Source organism: Muntiacus reevesi, chromosome 6 (genome assembly GCF_963930625.1).
Source record: "Muntiacus reevesi chromosome 6, mMunRee1.1, whole genome shotgun sequence".
NCBI lineage: Eukaryota > Metazoa > Chordata > Mammalia > Artiodactyla > Cervidae > Muntiacus > Muntiacus reevesi.
This window is the reverse complement of record NC_089254.1, coordinates 90,088,432-90,108,063: the sequence shown is the minus strand read 5'-3', so window position 1 is coordinate 90,108,063 and position 19,632 is coordinate 90,088,432. Positions and strand designations below refer to the sequence as shown.

Sequence of the window (19,632 nt, the reverse complement as noted above, 5' to 3'; positions counted from 1 at the left end):
CTGTAAACTTCAGAAAAAGGTAAAACACAAGCAAACTTTTTAAGCACACTGAAAAATCAAAGGCTACTTCATTAGTTTCAAAATAAAATTGTGTTATCTATAATGCAATCTGCTTTAACATTTTTCAAGTCCAAGTAAAACTAAAAGGACTAGAAGAAAAATGTTCTTTACTCCCTTTGAAAGAAACAGTTTAAGTCTTTAGAAAAAAAAATCTAAGATCTGAATTTTCCTTTTTTTTATGACTTCACATTATCTTTCAGAACAACTAAAATGTAAGTGCCTTTAATATAAGAACTCTTTCAAATCTTCGCCACCTTGGTGCAGGAGCAGAACAGCTCCAAAGTTAAGACCAAGCCTGACTGCCTGAGTTCAAATCCTGTTTCTGTACAGGAGTTAAAACTTGACCTGAGGCAAATTTTAACGTCTCCATATCTGTTGCTTTAGTTGAAAATGAAGATTTCTCACATAACTGTTGTGAGGATTAAATGAGTTAACACACTTATTTGTTCATAAGAGAGCCTAGCAAATGGAAGGCTCATTATTTGTTACTACCTTATTGTTGTTACTACCTTATTATTACCCCCTCAAGACGCTTTGATCAGTGACTTATAATCAATAAATACTGGCTACTCTGTAGACAATTTCATTGCTAGTCGCTCAATCATGTCCAACTCTTTGCAACCCCATGGACTGTAATCCACCAGGCTCCTCTGTCCATGGAATTCTCCTGGCAAGAATACTAGAGCGGGGTAGCCATGCCCTTTTCCAGGGGATTATTCCCTGTTGGCTCACACGGTAAAGAATCCACTTGTAATGCAAGAGATCTGGGTTGGACCCCTGGGTCGGGATGATTCCCCTGCAGAAGGGAATGGCTACCAACTCCAGTATTCTTGTCTGGAGAAGTCCATGGACAGAGGAGCCCAGTGGGCTATAGTCCATGGAGTTGAAAAGAGTCAGACAGGACTGAGTGAACATTTTCACTTTTTTTCAGGCAATGTCAACAAAAGGCTTTACTTAAAATTAGACTTTAACATGTCTGTCACTGCTAGTAAAGGTACAGCAATTCCTGTTAAGACTTTAGGGCCAAAGTAAGTAAAGTCAATCCCTTTCTTAAGCTTCCTATCATACAAAGCTACAACTTAGCCTTAGTTGCTAATAAAAGTCCAGAGTCATCCTTATTTGCAATTAGAAATTCAGGTATGGCATACACCAATCCAGCAGACATGAAACTCTCAAACCCAAGATCCATAATACTCAACTCCTTTGAAGAAAAAGTTCAGATTACTCCCCTATTATAATAGTTTAGTGCTTTAAAATAAAAACTATACTGCATAAGTCAGCAGAATATCATAAAGACTAAAAACACAATAAATGAAATTGTTTGAATATTAAATATGTACTAAATACTAGTTTACGAATATATCTGAGAAAATTGCAATAGATTTCTCCTATTACAAATGGCTGTCTCTTAACTCCAAACTTAGTATGCTGTCCACTTCACATCTGGGGCCAGGAAAATGAGACAAAGTCAAAGTAAAGTTGCCATCCCACTAAATCATTGCCTACGTGAAACATAGGCTTCCCTTTTTATTCCTAACTCAGATAAGACTTATGACACCCAAGTCTCACCCTATGAACAGAAATTTAAGGAGTGAAATCCTAGAAGCAGTCTAACTTGAGACCAGGAAAATGTTCCCGGAGTTATTAGACCAAACAATGCCAAACCAGTTCCCAACTCTATGTGATTCTAACTTGGATACAGAAAAATGATGATTACCTTCAGACTCAACAATTTGGTAAGCCCTGAAAAACAGAAGTCAAGTACCGAGGGGCACATTTCAACTCTAGCTGAGGGCTGGAATGTTTACCTGGTTCACGCTCACATTAAAAGTTGGATGTCATTATCAATCAGAGACACAGTCACACAGCAACCATCAACAGGACACAGGCCACATCAGGCCACAGGTCACTTGGCCTCCTTCACTGAACCACATCCTACTAAAGGCCTGACTGCCAACCCTTGACCTGGAGAACACTACAACTGGCTGGCAATCAAGAGAAATTCTTGCAGTTATAGATCCATTTTTAGATTTTTGACTGATTTGACTAGAGAAATCACATTTGAGAAAGCATGAAGAACTTTTGAAATACAGGTGGCAAACTTTTTAAGTTATGCTTCACATATCTAGTCACTTTATTTGTTCAGTAACATAAAAACATATGATTTGTAACTTGTTTTGCTCATAAAATCATTTCTGGACTTGTAAAATGATGGTCCAGAGGGACAACCAGCACTTTTCTTCAGGGTCTGCACAGATCTTAAAACTCCACTAAGCTCGTTTCTCTATCAGTATGTATTGATAAAACTGGCGTTCGATTTGCTCCTTCTCTCCAAGATGAGCTAAAGCTAAGTAAATACTGAACCAAAGTACTGTCAGCATTTCAGAAGCAATCTGCTACAGAAAAACACACGGTTTTTCCGCAATTCTTTTTAATACCTAAGTTGGAGATTCAGACCGAGCGAGTGTTGGAAGTCAGATTCATTAAAGTCAGACTTTTTTGTCTCTATTTGAGCTTCTGGGCTGGGAAATTGGTCTGTCTACATAAATCTAAGCTCTGAGCCATCATATAATGGAACTCTTCTGTAATGTCTCTCCTGCCCACTCTCTTTTTCAGAACTACCAGCCGGAAAAGGTACCCTCTGCAAATCCTACAACGTATGCCCACTTGCAAAGACTTCACAACTTTTCGGCCTCCTGTGACTTTTACCACTCTTCTGGAGCTAAGCGCTTTAAATGACCACCACCCCCCTCCCCCAGGAAGAATCACTCTTCTCCGCGTTACACTTCGTCCCCGCAGCAACCGACTGAACCTTCCCCCGGGTCTCCGGGGCCCTCGGACGCCCTTAGACATCTTCACCAGTTTGTCCGCGGTCCCGAGCCTGAGAGCCCCGACTCCTGCCTCACGTCCCTGAGCCGCCCGCCCCCAAGCCCTTCTCAACTCCCAAACACGGCCGCAGCATCACCTGGCTCCCGCTGTCCTACGCGTCCCGGCGCCGCCACACACCTCGCCCCTTTCACCCCGACCTTGCTTTCCGAATCCTAACCCCTCCCCGAGGCGGGGGCGGGCAGGGGCTCTCGGCGGCTGCACTGAGACTCCGGAGGCCGCGCGTCCCCCTCACCAGGCCCCGCCTGGGCCTCTCGGCACGGCTGCCCTCCACGGCCCCTTTGCCCGAGCCGTGCTTACGCCAAAGAGTAGGGCAGCGCGAGCCCAGGACTCGGCACTTACTCCGGAAGGTAGGTGGAGGAGAAGGAGCTCCACTTGTGTAGCGCGTAGGGCAGAAGCCGGCACTCGGGCGCCGCAGCAACAGACCCGCCAGCCGCCATCTTGTCAGCACCGAAGCGGCCGCCACCGACCGCCCGCCTAGCCGAGAGGAGGGAAGGGGCGTGGCCTGCACTTAAAGGGGCCGCGGCTCGCCTGGGCGGTCAGCTCTCCGGGTCTCAAGTCTTGAGCGCTGCGTGAAGCAGTGAGACGCAGGAGGGTCGGCTATTCACTCCGGGGGTCTCCGCCGCTGAACCTTCCTGAATGACTGACTGGCGGAAACTGGCACTAGAGGGTGAGCACCTGAGGGGCTCTCCAGTGGGGCTTGTAAAGGAATGGCTTAAATGACTTTTCTTGAAAGCTGAGGTAAGGGAAAGGCCAAAAATATTGTGAAAAGAAATAAATTGTAGTTATCGGCCAGGATGGGAAAATGAGAAGAACTTGGAGAAGGGACCGCCAGTGAGACTGGAAACCACGGCTCACTGCAGTTTCTAAATTCTTGAAGGAAACGAGTGGCATAGCTAACGGCCCTTCCTTCTGGAGTTGTCCTGGTTTTAAATGTCTTGTCGCCTGTTCCACACAGTCACATGGAGACAGGAAGAGGAAGGGCTCGGGTGTCCTGTCACCCTGCTGTTTTCAGTGTGTGAGGCCCTTCGCGGTAAGCATCTGTTGGGAGCCCGCTCAGACCCGTCTTGCGCAATCCACTTGCTCAGTAATGACATTCACCCAGAGACCAGAAAAACCCTGAAGGAGTCGGGAAGCTGGGTGTCGTCATTCTTCCAGCTGGTAAGTCTGCCTACTTTAAGCTGACAGATACTTATTAAACCCCAAAATTCTGAAAGAGCAAGAGAGAGTTTCAAGAAGATAACCGCAGAGGGAACAACTGCCTATGTGCTTGGAATTCCATATGGTCATCGTGTGTGTGCTTAGTCGCTCAGTCGTGTCCGACTCTTTGCGACCTCATGGACTGTAGCCCGCCAGGCTCCTCTTTCCATGGGATTCTTCAGGCAGGAATACTGGGGTGGGATGCCATGCCCTCCTCCAGCAGAATCTTCCCAACCCAGGGATCGAACCCAGGTCTCCCACATTGCAGGAAGATTCTTTAGCGTCTGAGCCACCAGGCAAGCCCATGGGCATCACACTGGCTTCTTATCAAAAACGGAACATTTGAATCGAACTATCTAGCAGCTTTAGGTCATGTTCCCATCAAATACTTGTTGGTTAGCGTTGGGCATATCTATTCCTTGTCTAAGACGTTCTACTCCTGCTGCACAGCATCTTCGTCTCCACCTGACCTGACTGATGGAAAAACTCAAGCAAAGCATTTTTTTTTTTTTTAGTGAATGACCGAGTTGAAACACCTCGGTATTCTGATTGTATTCTTTTCCCATTATAATCCTTAATCACCCAGAGTGATTAAGTACTCGAGTGGGTTGCCATTTCCTTTTCCAATCTGCCCAAACTTCCTCAAATCCTTTCCTGACTTCCAGCTTCCACAAGGGAGAACTTGGTAGTGGCCTCCACTAGCATCTCAGATGGAGAATGCCAAATAGAAGTATGTTAACCTTTAAAAAATCATATGTGTTCTGTGTGTTGCAGCATGTTAGAAAAGTATTTGGTTCTTGACGTAATGGTATAATCCCAGAAATGAAATTGGGACTACAGAGACAGTGGTAGAGGCCAGGGAAGGTAAATTAGTTCCAAAGATGATTAGTAGTTATTTGGGCAGGGGCAGAGTGGGGAGATACTTCTAAGAGGAAAAGGTTAAGATAAAGGTTAAGATAGTTAACAGTTCAATTAGTTTGGGACTTGGAATTTGCTAATTACACCTCTTACCCTAAGGTAAATCGAGTCCTTGTCCTTTTCTAGACATTGAGTTATGGTCCTTGAGTGATCTTTTTTAAAAACACATATAAGTCAATTCTTAAGAAGACTCTTTTCAGTGAGTTTCTATTCCCTTTGGGTAACACTGAAAGTCCTTAGCATAGGCCTTTCATATCCTGCTTTGATTACCTGTCTAGTCTTCCCTCTCTTCTTTCTCCTTTGCACTCCTTACTCCAGCCACACTAAACTAACACACTGACTGAATTGGCTCCTATAATTCTGTGCTCTCTCTGGTCTCCAGGACTTAGTGTAAGCCAAGCCCAGAATACTCTCCCTCTTTTCTTCATCTTGCTAACTTCTGCTTGTTTTCCAGATTATTTCATTCTGGAAAATCAGTCGTCATCACCTGTTTTGGGGTTAGGTGCCTTTTTTTTTTTTTTTACATTTCCCTTGTCACCTTGAGCTTCCTTCCTTATTGTATTTCCTCTTTATTTCTCATTGTCTCCTCCTAAACTATAACTCCCTTGAAGGTAGGATTCAAGCATATTTTGTTCATAGATGTATCCTTAATCCTGTTAGTCTTATGTATAGTGGTTGTTCAATAAATATTTATTGAAGAATGAATTAATTGTGCTAAAGGAGTACTTAGATTGCAAAGGAATAAGAATGCCAGGGACTTCTCAAACTACAAAAATGTATCCCTGAGGTATGATAGCCTCAGAGAATGTAAAGATCCAGGATAGCACGGCTTTCCTGCACCACAGATTTTACAAATGGTAGAATAACTTAAAGCATTCATACATTAACAAAAATACAGATAGGGATGTTATATTCTGAACCCCATATTCATATAAATGTTAAGATTAAATAGAAGACTAAAAAATTTTCAAAATCTACAGAAGTCAGCCATAGTTCAGATCTCCTAAGGGTACATATTTATCTCCTCTGCCTTTGGAGATTTGCCTTAGTTGATCGGTTTTATTTTAAGGATACTGGGGAAGGCCTGGAAACTGTAGGCAGCCATTCTAGTTCCCCACACTCAAAGATTAGTATATATTGATGACCTCATGGAAAACTGGACAATGGATAATCATTTTTCAGGGATCAACAGCTCTAGTAATCGAGTTATCTTGTCATCTCCTAACAGAAATCATCCTTTACTCCCTGATAATGTCTCAACATGTTTCTCATAGCAAATACTGCTCAAAGAGAGTAACTGATTATATTTGGCTTATCACCATTCACTGTCTTTTCCTGCAAAAAAGAAAAAGATTTATTGAGAGGCTGTGATACGCCAGGCCCTGTCCTAGAGGCTAGGGAGGCAGGGATAAACAGACAAACCAGATAAGGACCCTGCTTTCATGAAGCTTACATCCTGACAGGCCAACATATAATAAATGTGGTAAACAAGTCAACTAGACTAATTTTATTCTGCACCTTTTCAGTGCTAATAAAAGACTACAATGGAGTAATATTTAGATCAGATGGGAAACTGTCTCTAAGAAGGTCATGTTTGCGCTAATACCTGTGCAGTGCAAAAATGCCACCCATGCAAAGGCTAATAAAAAACATTCTGGGAAGAGAGAATAAGCAAGTTCTTTGGGCCTGAGAGGGAAAGGTATTGTTGAAGAAGAAAGTGTGGTGGGAGCATAGTGATGGAGAGGGAGACTAGAATCAGAACACATAGGGCCCTAATAAGTCATGGTAAGGAGTCATGACATGAAAATGTGAAGGGGAGACCTGTGTGAGGATTCAAGCCAAGGAGGAGCGTGATCCACTCCACATTTTGTACTGATCACTCTGCAAAACAGAAAATGGGATGGAAAGAGGCAAGAGTTGGAGGAAGAAGACTTGACAAGAGGTTAAGCCAAGGCAAGAAGTGATGGTGGCTTGCACTAACAGAGGAAGTAGAGAGAAGTGGTTGAATTGGCCTGTATTTTGGGAGTAAAGCCAGCTAGACTTGCTGATGAGGGAGGTAAGGCAGGAAGAAATGAAAAGAATTGAGGATAATTCCTGGGTCTTATGTTTGTAGCACTGAATAACTAGTGATGCTTTGACTGAAAGAGGAAGCTTTAGGGTTAGAACAGTTTTGAGGTAGAAGCAATCAAGAATTCTGATTTCAATGTACTATATAATGGATGCCTAATGGATATCCAAGTAGAATTGCCAAGCATTCAATGTGGGAATCTATATTGGTCAGTCATATATCAGACCACCTCAAATAAGCACTTGACCTTCATATCTCACCAATCAGTGCAAGCTTAGGCACTGATTCCTGGGTCAATCAATTTTTCTCTAAATAGCAGAGTCAGTATAGCTCTGAGTATAGCATCTCTGGAAAGAAGAAACCATCTGTGGCAGTCTTCTGCAGAGGGGATCAAGGGCTACAGAGTAGTGAGGGAAAGAAACCCAGAGTATACATCAGAAATCTTGTTTACAGTCCCAGTTCAGCTGCTTTTCTAGCTATGAAACCTTGGGAAAGTCAACTTCCCTGCATCTCATTTTCCACTACTGCAAAGTGGCTGTAATAAAATCTGTCTACTTCACAGGGAGGGTTTGAAAATCAAGCAAAGGAAGAGGGCCTAGCTTGTTTGCTATAAGTTCTCATTTTAATTTTCACAAAAACTCTGAGAGAGAAATATTGTTATTCTCTTTTTCACAAATAAGAAAAATAAGACTCAGAAAGGTTAAATAATTGTTTGTTATCTTTAGTTTGCCCTTCCAGATGTGTAGAAGGGAGGAGAGTAAGCTTGGGGTGTGCCTTCCCCTGACCTCTCTAACTGTAAGCACAGTGGGCCGATTGGCCCTTTCAACCAAAGGTCACAGGTCCTCCCAAGTGGCCTCTCTACACAGCTCTCTGGTACTGGGTTCCAGTAACCAACCCCTCCCTGTGCTCCCTGTGGTTTCCCAGTGTGTTCTCAGATCTTTATAAATAGTCCCTTTATTAAACCTCTCCAATTGCCCAATTTGAGAATGCCATCTGTTTCCAGCTGGGACCCTAACTGTTACAGTAACTTATCCAAGGAAATATAGCTAGTCAGTAACAGAGCCAGAATCTCTGTTTCAAAAAGCCCATCGTGTTTGATAACATCCCCATTCCTTTTAGGTGAGAATAGCACTATAAAGTGCACTATAAAGATAGTGTTGCTAGTGTTGAAACTGTCAGTTGCTCAGTCCTATCTGACTCTTTGTAACCCCATGGCCTGTTGCCTGCCAGACTCCTCTGTCCATGGAATTCCCCAGGCCGGAATACTGGAGTGGGTAGCCATTCCCTTCTCCAGAGGATCTTCCCAACCCAGGGATCAAACCCAGGTCTCCAGCATTGCAGGCAAATTCTTTACCGTCTGAGCCACCAGGGAAGCCCAGTCAAAGATAAGATATGGTCAAATAATAAAGAGTTTAAAAGCAAAACAAATCCAGCTGACTTTATTTCTAGGCAAAGGAACATAACCAATTGACTAAGGGGGGAAAGGTGTTTTTTAATTTTTAGGAAGGGCTGTCATAATGTGTTGTACTAATTAAAGATTCAAACAAATACTCTAAATAGGCTGGACTAAATCCACAGCTTTGTATATATAATTGGTTAAAACAAGCCCCATACTTCATTGGTCAGGAAAAAAGTCTTCAGATAGGCCCTTTAAGGGTCTTGCTTTAGCTTACCAGGATCATTCAAAGTTTATGGTTTCTTTAACAATCTCCAGCTGGTTAGGAGAGTTGAAGCACAACACAATATTCAGTGTGCTTGCTATGTGGTCGGCAAGCCCTGCTGTAAAAAGAAGAATTTCTCTTCACGATATTATGCAACAGATGAAGAAACTAATACCCAAGTATGTTCAATGTGACATCTAAGATCATTTTACAAGTGGACTGTTTGCAGATCCGAATCTATTAGAATCCAAGCACCTAATTCTCAGTCTCTTTTTCCTAATATAATTAATGGAGGGGCTTCCCTGGTAGCTCAGTCAATAAAGAATCTGCCTGCAATATAGGAGACCCCAGTCTGATTCCTGGGTTGGGAAGATCCACTCAAGAAGATAGGCTACCCACTCCAGTATTCTTGGGCTTCCCTGGTGGCTCAACTGGTAAAGAATCCACCTGGAGACCTGGGTTCAATCCTTGGGTTGGGAAGAGCCCCTGGAGAAGGGAACGGCTACACATTCCAGTATTCTGACCTGGAGAATTCCATGAACTGTATAGTCCATGGGGTCACAAAGTGTCAGACATGACTGAGTGACTTTCACTTACTCACTAATGAATGGAAACTTTTTAGGTCTACACCTACATTATTCTTGAAATCCTCTGTAACTAGCACACAGTAGATAACCCCAAAATATTCCTGAATTAAATCTCTTAGTTCCTCCTGAATTTCTACTCACTCATTGTCTTAGTCTAGGCTGCTATAACAAAAATACCATAGACTGGGTGGCTTCAACAACAAACATTTATTTTTCATGGTACTAGACACTGGGAAGTCCAAGGTCAAGACACCAGTAGATTGGTCTCTGGAGAGGGCCTTCTTCCTGGTTTGTAGACAGCCAACTTCTTGCTTTCACTCCTGGCCCCCAAGATGTTTGTCCTCACAGACAAAATACATGCATTCCATCCCAACAGCCCCCAAAATCTTAACTTATTCCAGCATCAACTCTAAAGTCCAGGAACTCATCTAAATCAAATGTGAATGAGACATTCTGAGGCAAAATTTCTCTCCAGCTATGAACTTGTGCAACCAAAAGGACTAGAACAGACATTCCCATTCCAAAAGGGAGAGAGAAGCAAGAAGAGAAGGGTAATGAGTCCCAAGGAAGTCCAAAACTTAGCAAAGCAAACTCCATGATCTCTTAAATTTAGAGACCAATCCCTTGGACTTAACACTGTACGTTCTGGACCCACCTGGAGTAGCCCTGCCCCAGGAGCTCTGCCAAGCCAGAAACACACCCACCCAGGACTCTATCAAATGGTGGCCTTGTTCTCAAGACTTTTGTTGGAGACTGTATGGCCTGTTGAAACCAAGGTGATCCTGCCCCCTTCCCGACCCACATACCTTTTAAAAACTGTGATTTCTGAATTGCCTTCAGAGTCACTCTTGTCTTTTGTTGGGCGGGATGGGGGGTGGTGGGGGAGGAGACACTGTGTAGCTTGTTACAGGATCTTAGTTCCTCTATCAGGGACTGAACCCTGGCCCTTAGCAGTGAAAGTGCCATGTCCTAACCACTGGATCACCAGGGAAATCCTGAGTCTTCTCTTGTCTTAAAGAACAGCTTATGTTCCAACTAAATAGTACTATGGTCCCACTCCTGTAAAATCCAAGAAGTCCATCAGTCCTGCTTTCTTGTTTTTTTATGATATGAAAATGAGAAAGAACATGCTTCTCATTTTTTGTAACATGGACAGGCTGAGAATTTTCCAAGTCTTTAAGTTTTGGTTCCATTTTGCTTAAAAGTTCCATCATCAATTCATTTCTCTCTTCTTATATTTTGCTGTGCAAGTAATCAGGAGGAACCACGCAGCTCCTTCAACACTTTGCTTAGGAATTTTCTCAGCTAGATACCAAATTTCATAACCTGCCAATTCTTACCTTCCACAAGACACTAGAACCTGAACATAATTCAGCCAAGTATTGGGCACTTTGTAACAGGAATCCCCTTGCCTCTGGTTTCCAATAACATGTTCCCCCTTTACTATCTGAGACCAAAACGGTCTTTACTATTCATATTTCTACCAACATTCTGTTCATGGTTATTTATATTCCCTAAGAAGATGGAGGCATTCTCTCCAGCTCTTCTCTTCTCTTTCTGAGCTGTCACCAGAATTGCCTCTAGGCGGACAGCTCAAAAATCTTCCAGCCTATGCCCATTATCCAATTCCAGAGCTGCTTCCATATTTTTAGGTATTTGTTACAGTGGCACCCCCACTTCTATTTACCACTTTTTCTCTTAGTCAACATAACAAAGGCTGCTATAACAAAATAACATTTACTGGGCATCTTAAACTACAGATGTTTATTTCTCACACTTGGAGGCTGGAAAGTCCAGGATCAATGTGCTAATAGATTCGGTGTCTGGTGAGAGCCCAGTTCCTAGCTTGCAGATGGTTGCCTCCTTGCTGTATCCTCACATGCCCAAAGGAGAAGAGCTCTCATGTCTTTATCCTCTTGTAAGGGCACTAATCCCATGAGGGGCTCTACCGTCATGATGGTGTCTAAAGTTAGTTACTTCAAAGGTCTTGTCTCCACCTAACAGCACATTGGGATTAGGGCTTCAACATATGAATTGTGGATGGGGGGTGCCCACAAACATTCAGTCCATAGCAATAATTTATGACTATATTTTTTAAAAATAAAATGAGTTAGCCTAGGGGCCATCTATAGATCAGAAGACTGAAAAGAATTAAAGGCATGGCAACTATCAATCAATTTCTGGTCAGTAAATGAAGAAAATCACCATGGACATCATAAATTTGCCTCAGTATAATTCCCATTGAATATTTCTTGCATACTAGGAACTTACATGTTACTCAGTCACTAGTCATATCCAATTCTCTACGACCTCATGACTGCACCATGCCAGTCTTCCCTGTCCTTCACCATCTCCCAGAGTTTGCTCAAATTCATGTCCATTGAGTCAGTGATGCTATCTAACCATCTTATCCTCTGCCACCCTCTTCTCCTTTTGACTTCAATCTCTCCTGGCTTCAGGGTCTTTTGCAGTGAGTCAACCCTTTCCATCACGTGGCCAAAGTATTGGAGCTTCAGATTCGGCATCAGTCTCTCCAGTGAATATTCAGGGTTGATTTCCTTTAGGATTGACTGGTTTGATCTCCTTTCAGCCCAAGGGACTCTCAAGAGAGTGTTCTCCAGCACCACAATTCAAAAGCATCAATTCTACTCCTCAGGGTCCTCCCAGTGCACCAGGCAAGAGCACCTGACTCATGGAGGTGGGAGGGGGGATCGGGATGGGGAATACGTGTAACTATATGGCTGATTCATGTCAATGTATGACAAAACCCACTGAAATGTTGTAAAGTGATTGGCCTCCAACTAATAAAATAATATTAAAAAAAAAAAAAAAAAGCATCAATTCTTTAGCACTCAGCCTTTGTTATAATCCAACTCTCACATTTTGTACATGACTACTGGAAAAACCATAGCTTTGACTATATGGACCTTTGTCAGCAAAGTGATGTCTCTGCTTTTTAATATGCTGTCTAGATTTGTCATAGCTTTTCTTCCAGGGAGCAAGCATCTTTTAATTTCATGGCTGCAGTCACTGTCTGCAGTGATTTTGGAGCCCAAGAAAATAAAGGTTGTCACTGCCTCCACTTTTTTCCCTTCTGTTTGTTATGAAGTGATGGGACTTATATATTATCTCAATTAATCCTCAGAACAGCCCTGCAAGTGAACTCAGATTTTTGGTGTTAAAACTCCAGTGTGTCCTCGCTATTATACAATTCTCAGGTGTATGCATTCCTAACATCCCCCCCAGGATTTAGGATTCACAAAGCCAAGAGAACTAATCTGGTGTTTTCCTAAGATTCTGCCTCAGCCTTACTTCTGTTTTCTCATGGTTTCCATATTAATTTATTGCAACTTTGTCATCTCTGTTTAAAATCATTTCTTTGAGCACAACGCTGCCAAAAGGAGTATTAAAAGCAAATACTAATATTTTCTAAGTAAAGGGATATCCCTTTTATTTTCTAGAACCAAGGAACTTCAGCCTAGCCCCAATGTGGCCTTTGCCCAAGTGACAGGTGAACCCTGAGACTAGCTTCAGGTATGAAGCTCGGGTCTTTCTTTCCCCAGGAGGTGGCAGCAGTGGCAGCAGCCTCCACTTGCTAGAGAAGTCAGACAGAATTCATCCCTTCGCCTGTTGGCATCTAAACTGAGAAATTCCTCCTTCCAGGGACCACTTTATCCCTCCCTTGGTTTGCTGAGCTTGGTTGAAGCCAGGGCACAGCGAGTGCAGGGACTGGCAATGAATCCTCTCATAAGTGCCTAGTTTTTCTGTAAACACTTTGGTCTGAGCTGTGACCTTGAAGCATGTGTGAAGGAGGACCAGAAAGTCTCTAGCCAGGGAAAAGAGCTTCAAAAAGAAACAAATAGTAACTTGAACACTCATATCCACACAGGGGTAAATCCAAAGGACCCCAGCTCACAGTTTGGTGCCACAAAGAACATAGATTCTAATCCCAGCCTACCAGCTACCAGCCAACTGACCTTGTCATTGAATCTGTCAGAGCTGCAATTTCCTCTTTCACTAAGTGTGGATGAGATGATCTTTACACACCTGTTAAATCTTAAATTATGAGTTAGTACACTTTTATTTTCTGGATTAAGTAGGATTGGGCCTTTACCCTTTCAGAATTTAAAAAATTCTAGACACAACAAAGCGCTACTGATTCCAAGTTAATCCCAGGTACGCACAAATCCTGGCAAACACTGCCGAGGCAGTGGGCAGGAATCCCAGGAAATGTCTGAACACCACACAGCTATGGATGAACTGTCAACTGCTGGGGGTTGCTTTGCAAATTACCACATCTAAAAGAAGCCGACAAAATAATATTCCAAAAAGCAATTAACACTGATTCCTACTGTATTTGGAACCAAATGGTCTTTTGGGAAAAGTGAAGTGACTCAAAAAAATAAAGTATCCCAGCCCTCTGGGTAGAAATGTTTAAAGTTAAGGGGATTCATCAAGTCAGTATCTTTCAGTGCAGTTGTCCATGATCACTGTCAGGATTAAACCTGGCCTTTGTGAAAGAGGAGATGGAACTAGCTCCTGTCTTTTCTCCCTTGTTTCATCCTGCTTGCTCTCACTTTTATTGCCTGGACTGCTTAAACTTTGATCTATCCATTCAGTAAACACCTACTATGTGCCAGGTGCTGGCATACACCTAGCTATTAAATAGCTCACAATCAAGTTGTCAGATATTAAACAGGTTAATACACAGTCAGAAAGAATTACCATATATAATATAAGAGCATAATGGTAGTCATAGCAGTAGCATTATCTCTGCAAGGCCACAGGCCAGATATCATATTTCCTTATTAAAGATACCTCCAGAACATAATAAAATCATCTAGAAACAATGGCATAGGTCTACTGACATTCCCTCCTTTGGGTCTTCAAAGCAACCTATTCTTCCTATTTTACATGAAAGCCAACCTATCAGAATCCCTTCCTACACTAGGAAAGTTTGACTCCAGACCACTATACATGGACATATGTCTATGTTACCTAGCATGAAAGGATGGGACTGATTGGGGGTTCCAACTTCCTCTGCTATCTTTTCTCATTAAGAATATTAGCATAGTTGAAAATTGTGAAAGTGTTAGTCACTCAGTCGTGTCTGACTCTGCAACCCCATAGACTGTAGCCCACCAGACTTCTCTATCATTGGAATTCTCTAGGCAATAATATTGCAGTGGGTAGCCATTCTCTTCTCTAGGACATCTTCCGGACCTAGGGATCGAACTCAGGTCTCTCACATTGCAGGGGGATTCTTCACCATCTGAGTCACCAGGGAAACCCAAGAATACTGGAGTGGGTAGCCTACCCCTTCTCCAGAGGATCTTGCCATCACAGGGATTCAACCCAGGTCTCCTGCATTACAGGCAAATTCTTCACCATGTGAGCCGCCAAGGAAGCATAGATGATGGGAAGATTATTATAGTTCCAGTGTTACTGAAACAATGGGAACTGGCTAGAGGGAACTGGGGAATGACAGAAATAGGAGCACATGGTGATAGCAATTCTAGGAGGCTCCACAAAGAGAATAGAATTTGAATAGGTCCAAAAGTAAGGGAATACAGAATTGCCCAGTGGGACAGGGGACTGAACTGAGCTATAGAGTACAACAAACAAGCAGAAAAGAAGCCAACTATTTCTCCTGGTTCCCCATCTTAGATCCATCTAAGCACATCAACAGAAGCTTGTCTTCAAAGGGACACCAGATGTTGGAATCAGGTCAAATTATTTCTCAAATGTAGATTTTTATACAGACTTTCTTACCATGTTGATAGTTTTGATTTGTTTTCTTCCTGTATATTTCCGAACAAGTTCAAAATTATCTTCTCCCCCCACTTCCAGGATCAGTTTTTAGCAATGCCACTTACTAAACATATAGTACAAAGCTTGAGAACCTCTGGCCTTTGGCCTAATTTTATCCAGTTTAATGTTGGAATCTCTGCTCTCATAGCCCCCCACAATAACCGGCCTTACTGTGGGATTCTCTGATGAGCACATTTTTCTGTGCTGCTGCTAAGTCGCTTCAGTCGTGTCTGACTCTGTGTGACCCCACAGACGGCAGCCCACCAGGCTCCTCCATCCCTGGGATTCTCAGAACACTGGAGTGGGTTGCCCTTTCCTTCTCCAATGCATGAAAGTGAAAAGTGAAAGTGAAGTCGCTCAGTTGTGTCCGACTCTTAGCGACCCCATGGACTGCAGCCTAATGGGCTCCTCCGTCCATGGGATTTGCCAGCAAGATTACTGGAGTGGGTTGCCATCACCTTCTCCCTTTCTTTGTGCAGTCAAGGTCAAAAACTTTTTCCCATTAAGCCTCAGGAGAGTGGCAGGCCAGAAGCTGCCTGTAACTGACAGCTGAGCTCTCCTTCTCCCTTTGGGGTTTCTCCTGAGGAGGCAGCCTCCAGCAACCAGACACTGCAATGGCACCTAGCTTGGACATAACATTTTACAAGGTTTCCATGTCAACTTTCCTACCTTAGCCACCAGGTCTACAATTAAAGTGATTTTAGCGCTTAGAATTGTGAGCAGTCGCTGATCAGTATTTCAGAGAATTGGTAGCAGATGATGGTGGCATAAATGCCACGTTCTAGAGATCCCAAATTCATCTTAAAAACAAACTTAGATGCTTTTTTTTTTAATCCTCCACATTACTCAGTCTGTTGTCTCCTCTTTCTTTATTCATGTTTCTCTTCCACTTCTCTCTTCCTATCTACCTGTCTCCTTCACCTGTTCTCCCACCCTATTACTGTCTTTCTTATTCCTCTTACCCCTTGTTTATCTATATGACCCTCTGCATCTTCCTGTCCTTCTGCATCTGATTCCATTTCTTTTACTCTATATTGTCTCCTGGTTATCAGCGACACACACCTCCCTCCTCTATTTCACCATCTTCCCCACTTGTGGCTCCTTCATTGACTGTGCTATAGAACAAAACCATTGTCAGATATTTATAATTATTAAATAAGAAATTTGTTCATTTTAAAAGCAGATAAGTTCTGAAAATACTATATTTTTCTCTCCAAGGAGAAAAAAAATACTTGGTTTTAGTTTAGCACTACTTAATACTAACTATAATTATTATTTTTCTTCAAACTTCCTGTGTTGACCTTCACTTACTTTTTTTTATGTAGTTTGGTGACCCTCAATAGAAAAATGGTTCTCTGTTCTTCAGTCATCCTGACAACAGCAGCTGACATCAATGTAGAAAGAGAAGCAAGCTAAAAACAGTAGTTGAGTGTTTGCATCCTGAATTACATATTCAGTTGCAAAATCATCATCATCATTATTATTGTAATTGCAGAGGGGAGGCATTTAAATAATTGTTCAAAGTGTCTTCTTGAGGAAATAACTAAATCAAGGCCAGCTGTCACAAACCAACCTACAATAATAATCCTGTATGGGCATCTTCAGGATTCATGGTAACTCTTCAATAACAAATTTAAGCATTCATCTAATGTCCTTAAACAACATAGAAAATAAACAAACCTTGATCAGATCCAGTGTCTTACTTAAAGTGACCTGTGTTTCTAAGCAGTGTCCTAGAACAACCTTCAAATCACAAGCCACGAAATAAAAATTTCACCATCAATTCAATGGGAAACCAGGGTGTGTGGTCCAGGACCCACCTCCTATGTTATGGCAATAAATCTAGGTACCCAAGTAGAGTGCCAACAAGGTAGGTACATCAGCAGAGAAATATCCACAAAGGCAGACATGTTTTACTGACTCAAAATTTGTAAACAAATGGGAACTGTGAGAAAAGAGGGACTGTCTTGTTTTTAGTTTACTTGTGAAATTACCCAAAAGTATTTGAGATTTTTTTCTTCCCAAGATACTGCTGTGAAATGACTAATAGGAATTAAGTGAGCCTGTACCAGGAACTGAATGTGCCACTTCACTGGGAACAGAAAATGTTCCCCTGATAGAGGCTGTCCTCTCAGATTATTACCTGGGGTGTCTTAAAGAGACTCAGCCAGACGCGAATGTGGTGCTTTTATAAAAACCAAGAATCATCCGAACACCTTTGCAAATTTTCCCCATATCTCAGTACTTTTGAGTCATGTTTATGTCTTAGTTTCCACGTTCCTGAAAAAACTCAGGAGAGAAGGAGAAAGAAAATGTCCTGTCAGTTGTGTTTTTTTTTCCTTGCTGGCTACTGTGGCTTTCCAACAGGAATCTTGCTAGAAGGCATGGCCTGTGCAGTTTTAGAAAGGTGAATGACCCAAGGCTGCTTAAGAAAGTTGCTAACTGCACTGATCCAGCTTAGCTAGATTCTAAAAAATCATACGCCTAGTTGCAGTGGCTCGATACTACTGGCATGTTTGCATCCCCATGCATATTTATCTATCCACAGCCTCATCTTGCTTCAGTAATTTAAATATTTTCTGCAGATGTATCAGAAGGGGCACTGATTGACATTTTAAAAGCTGTTTCAAGGCACGATCTGTGTATATTTTTTAATTGTAAAAATAAAACACCACTAATGAAAATAAAGTCAACTTCAAAAAGCCTTAAAATGGAAAGAAAAATCTTTCCACTTTTATCTAGAGTTGTTGTTGCTGTTGCTCAGTCACTAAGTCGTGTCCAACTCTTTGTGACCCCATGGACTGCAGCATGTCAAGCTTCCCTGTCCTTCACTGTCTCCCAGAGTTTGCTAAAATTCATGTCCATTGCTATCTAACCATCTCATCCTCTGCTATCCCCTTCTCCTTTTACCTTTAATCTTTCCCAGCATTAGGGTATTTTCCAATGAGCTGGGTCTTCACATCAAGTGACCAAAGTATTGAAGCTTCAGCATCAGTCCTTTCAACGAATATTCAGAGTTTACTTCCTTTAGTATTGATTGGTTTGATCTCCTTGCTGTCCAAGGGACTCTCAAGAGTCACTTATCCCAATGTAAGCACTGTTAACTAGTTCTTGTGTATTTTTTCCACATAAACATGTTATATGTGTGTACACACACACCATTTTCCGACAAAGCAGATCATGAAATATACTGCGAGATAATAGAAAATATATACATTGAACTGTGCTCCAGTTCCAGCACAAAGCTACTAAACCCTAAGTGATAAGAACACTAGGAGCATCTTTTGTTCTGATATTTGGTCTTTGACCCTGCTTCCTGACAGAGTTCCTAAATAGCTTTGAATTTCCTGGGGGTTTGTAGCCTCTTTTATTTTAGTGAGGTGAGCTATTGGATGGCTCCTGGATGAGGCCTGGTCCCCAGAAAGACCAAGCCAGGATTAGAAGCTTGGAATTTTCAGCCCCACCACCCATTCTCCAGAGAGCAGGGGGGAAAGGAATAGAAATGGAATTAATTGATCATGCCTGTGTGATGAAGCCTCTATAAAAATCCCAATAGTATGGGTTTGGAGAGCTTCCAGACAGGTGAACACATCCACCTAGTGGGAGGATGAATCACTCCTGCCCTCAGACCCTCCCAAACCTTGCCCCATGTGTCTTGTCATCTAGCTGTTCATCTGGATCCTTTACATTATACTTTGTTATGTAATAAACTGATAAACATAACTGTTTCTCTTAATTCTTTGAGCTGTTCTAGCAAATAATGCAATCCAAGGGGTAGGAGATCATGGGAACCTCCAGTTTATAGCCAAATCAGACAGAAATCATGGATAACCTGGGAGTCTGGTTAATCTGAAGTAGGGGGCAATCTCATAGGACTGAGCCTTTAACTTGTGGGATAGTGTCCAGGTAAATAGTGTCAGTGAAAGTGAAAGTCACTCAGTCGTGTCTGACTCTTTGTGACCGCATGGACTATACAGCCTATACAGACTATACAGCCCATGGAATTCTCCAGGCCAGAATACTGGAGTGGGTAGCCTTTCCCTTCTCCAGGGGATCTTCCCAACCCAGGGGTCAAACCTAGGTCTCCTGCATTGCAGGCAGATTCTTTACCAGCTGAGCCACAAGGGAAGCCCTGGTGTCAAGACTGTATTAAATTGTAGGACACCCAGCTCATGTCATAGAGAATTGCTTGATGTGGGGAAATTTCCCACTTATCTGGTGTCAGAAGTGTTGTAAATGTGATAGATAGTGAAAGAGACGGAGGAGAAAGTGAGCTTTTCCTAATCACCTATACCTTGTTTTATTCATTTAATAATATATCAGAAATATTTCCATGTCAGCACATACAGATCTTCTTAAGATCTTTTAATCATTGGATGTGCCATAATTTATTTAACCACTACCCCATTGATGAACATTTAAATAATTCCGTTTCTATGAA

The 19,632-nt window shown here is 42.3% G+C and overlaps 1 protein-coding gene across 5 annotated transcripts in view; it reads right to left on the bottom strand.

The window, feature by feature from the left end:
- MKLN1 (muskelin 1) overlaps window positions 1–19,632 on the bottom strand; it is a 390,406-nt gene that overhangs the window by 224,047 nt on the left and 146,727 nt on the right. For 2 of the 5 annotated variants that reach the window (XM_065938891.1, XM_065938892.1), the window contains exon 1: window positions 3,289–3,433. The exons of the other annotated variants lie outside the window; for them this stretch is intronic. In XM_065938891.1, coding sequence (XP_065794963.1) covers window positions 3,289–3,386 — 98 coding nt within the window. In that variant the 5' untranslated portion in view covers window positions 3,387–3,433. Of the gene's footprint in view, window positions 1–3,288; window positions 3,434–19,632 lie in introns of those variants that run through there. 5 annotated transcript variants of the gene reach the window in all.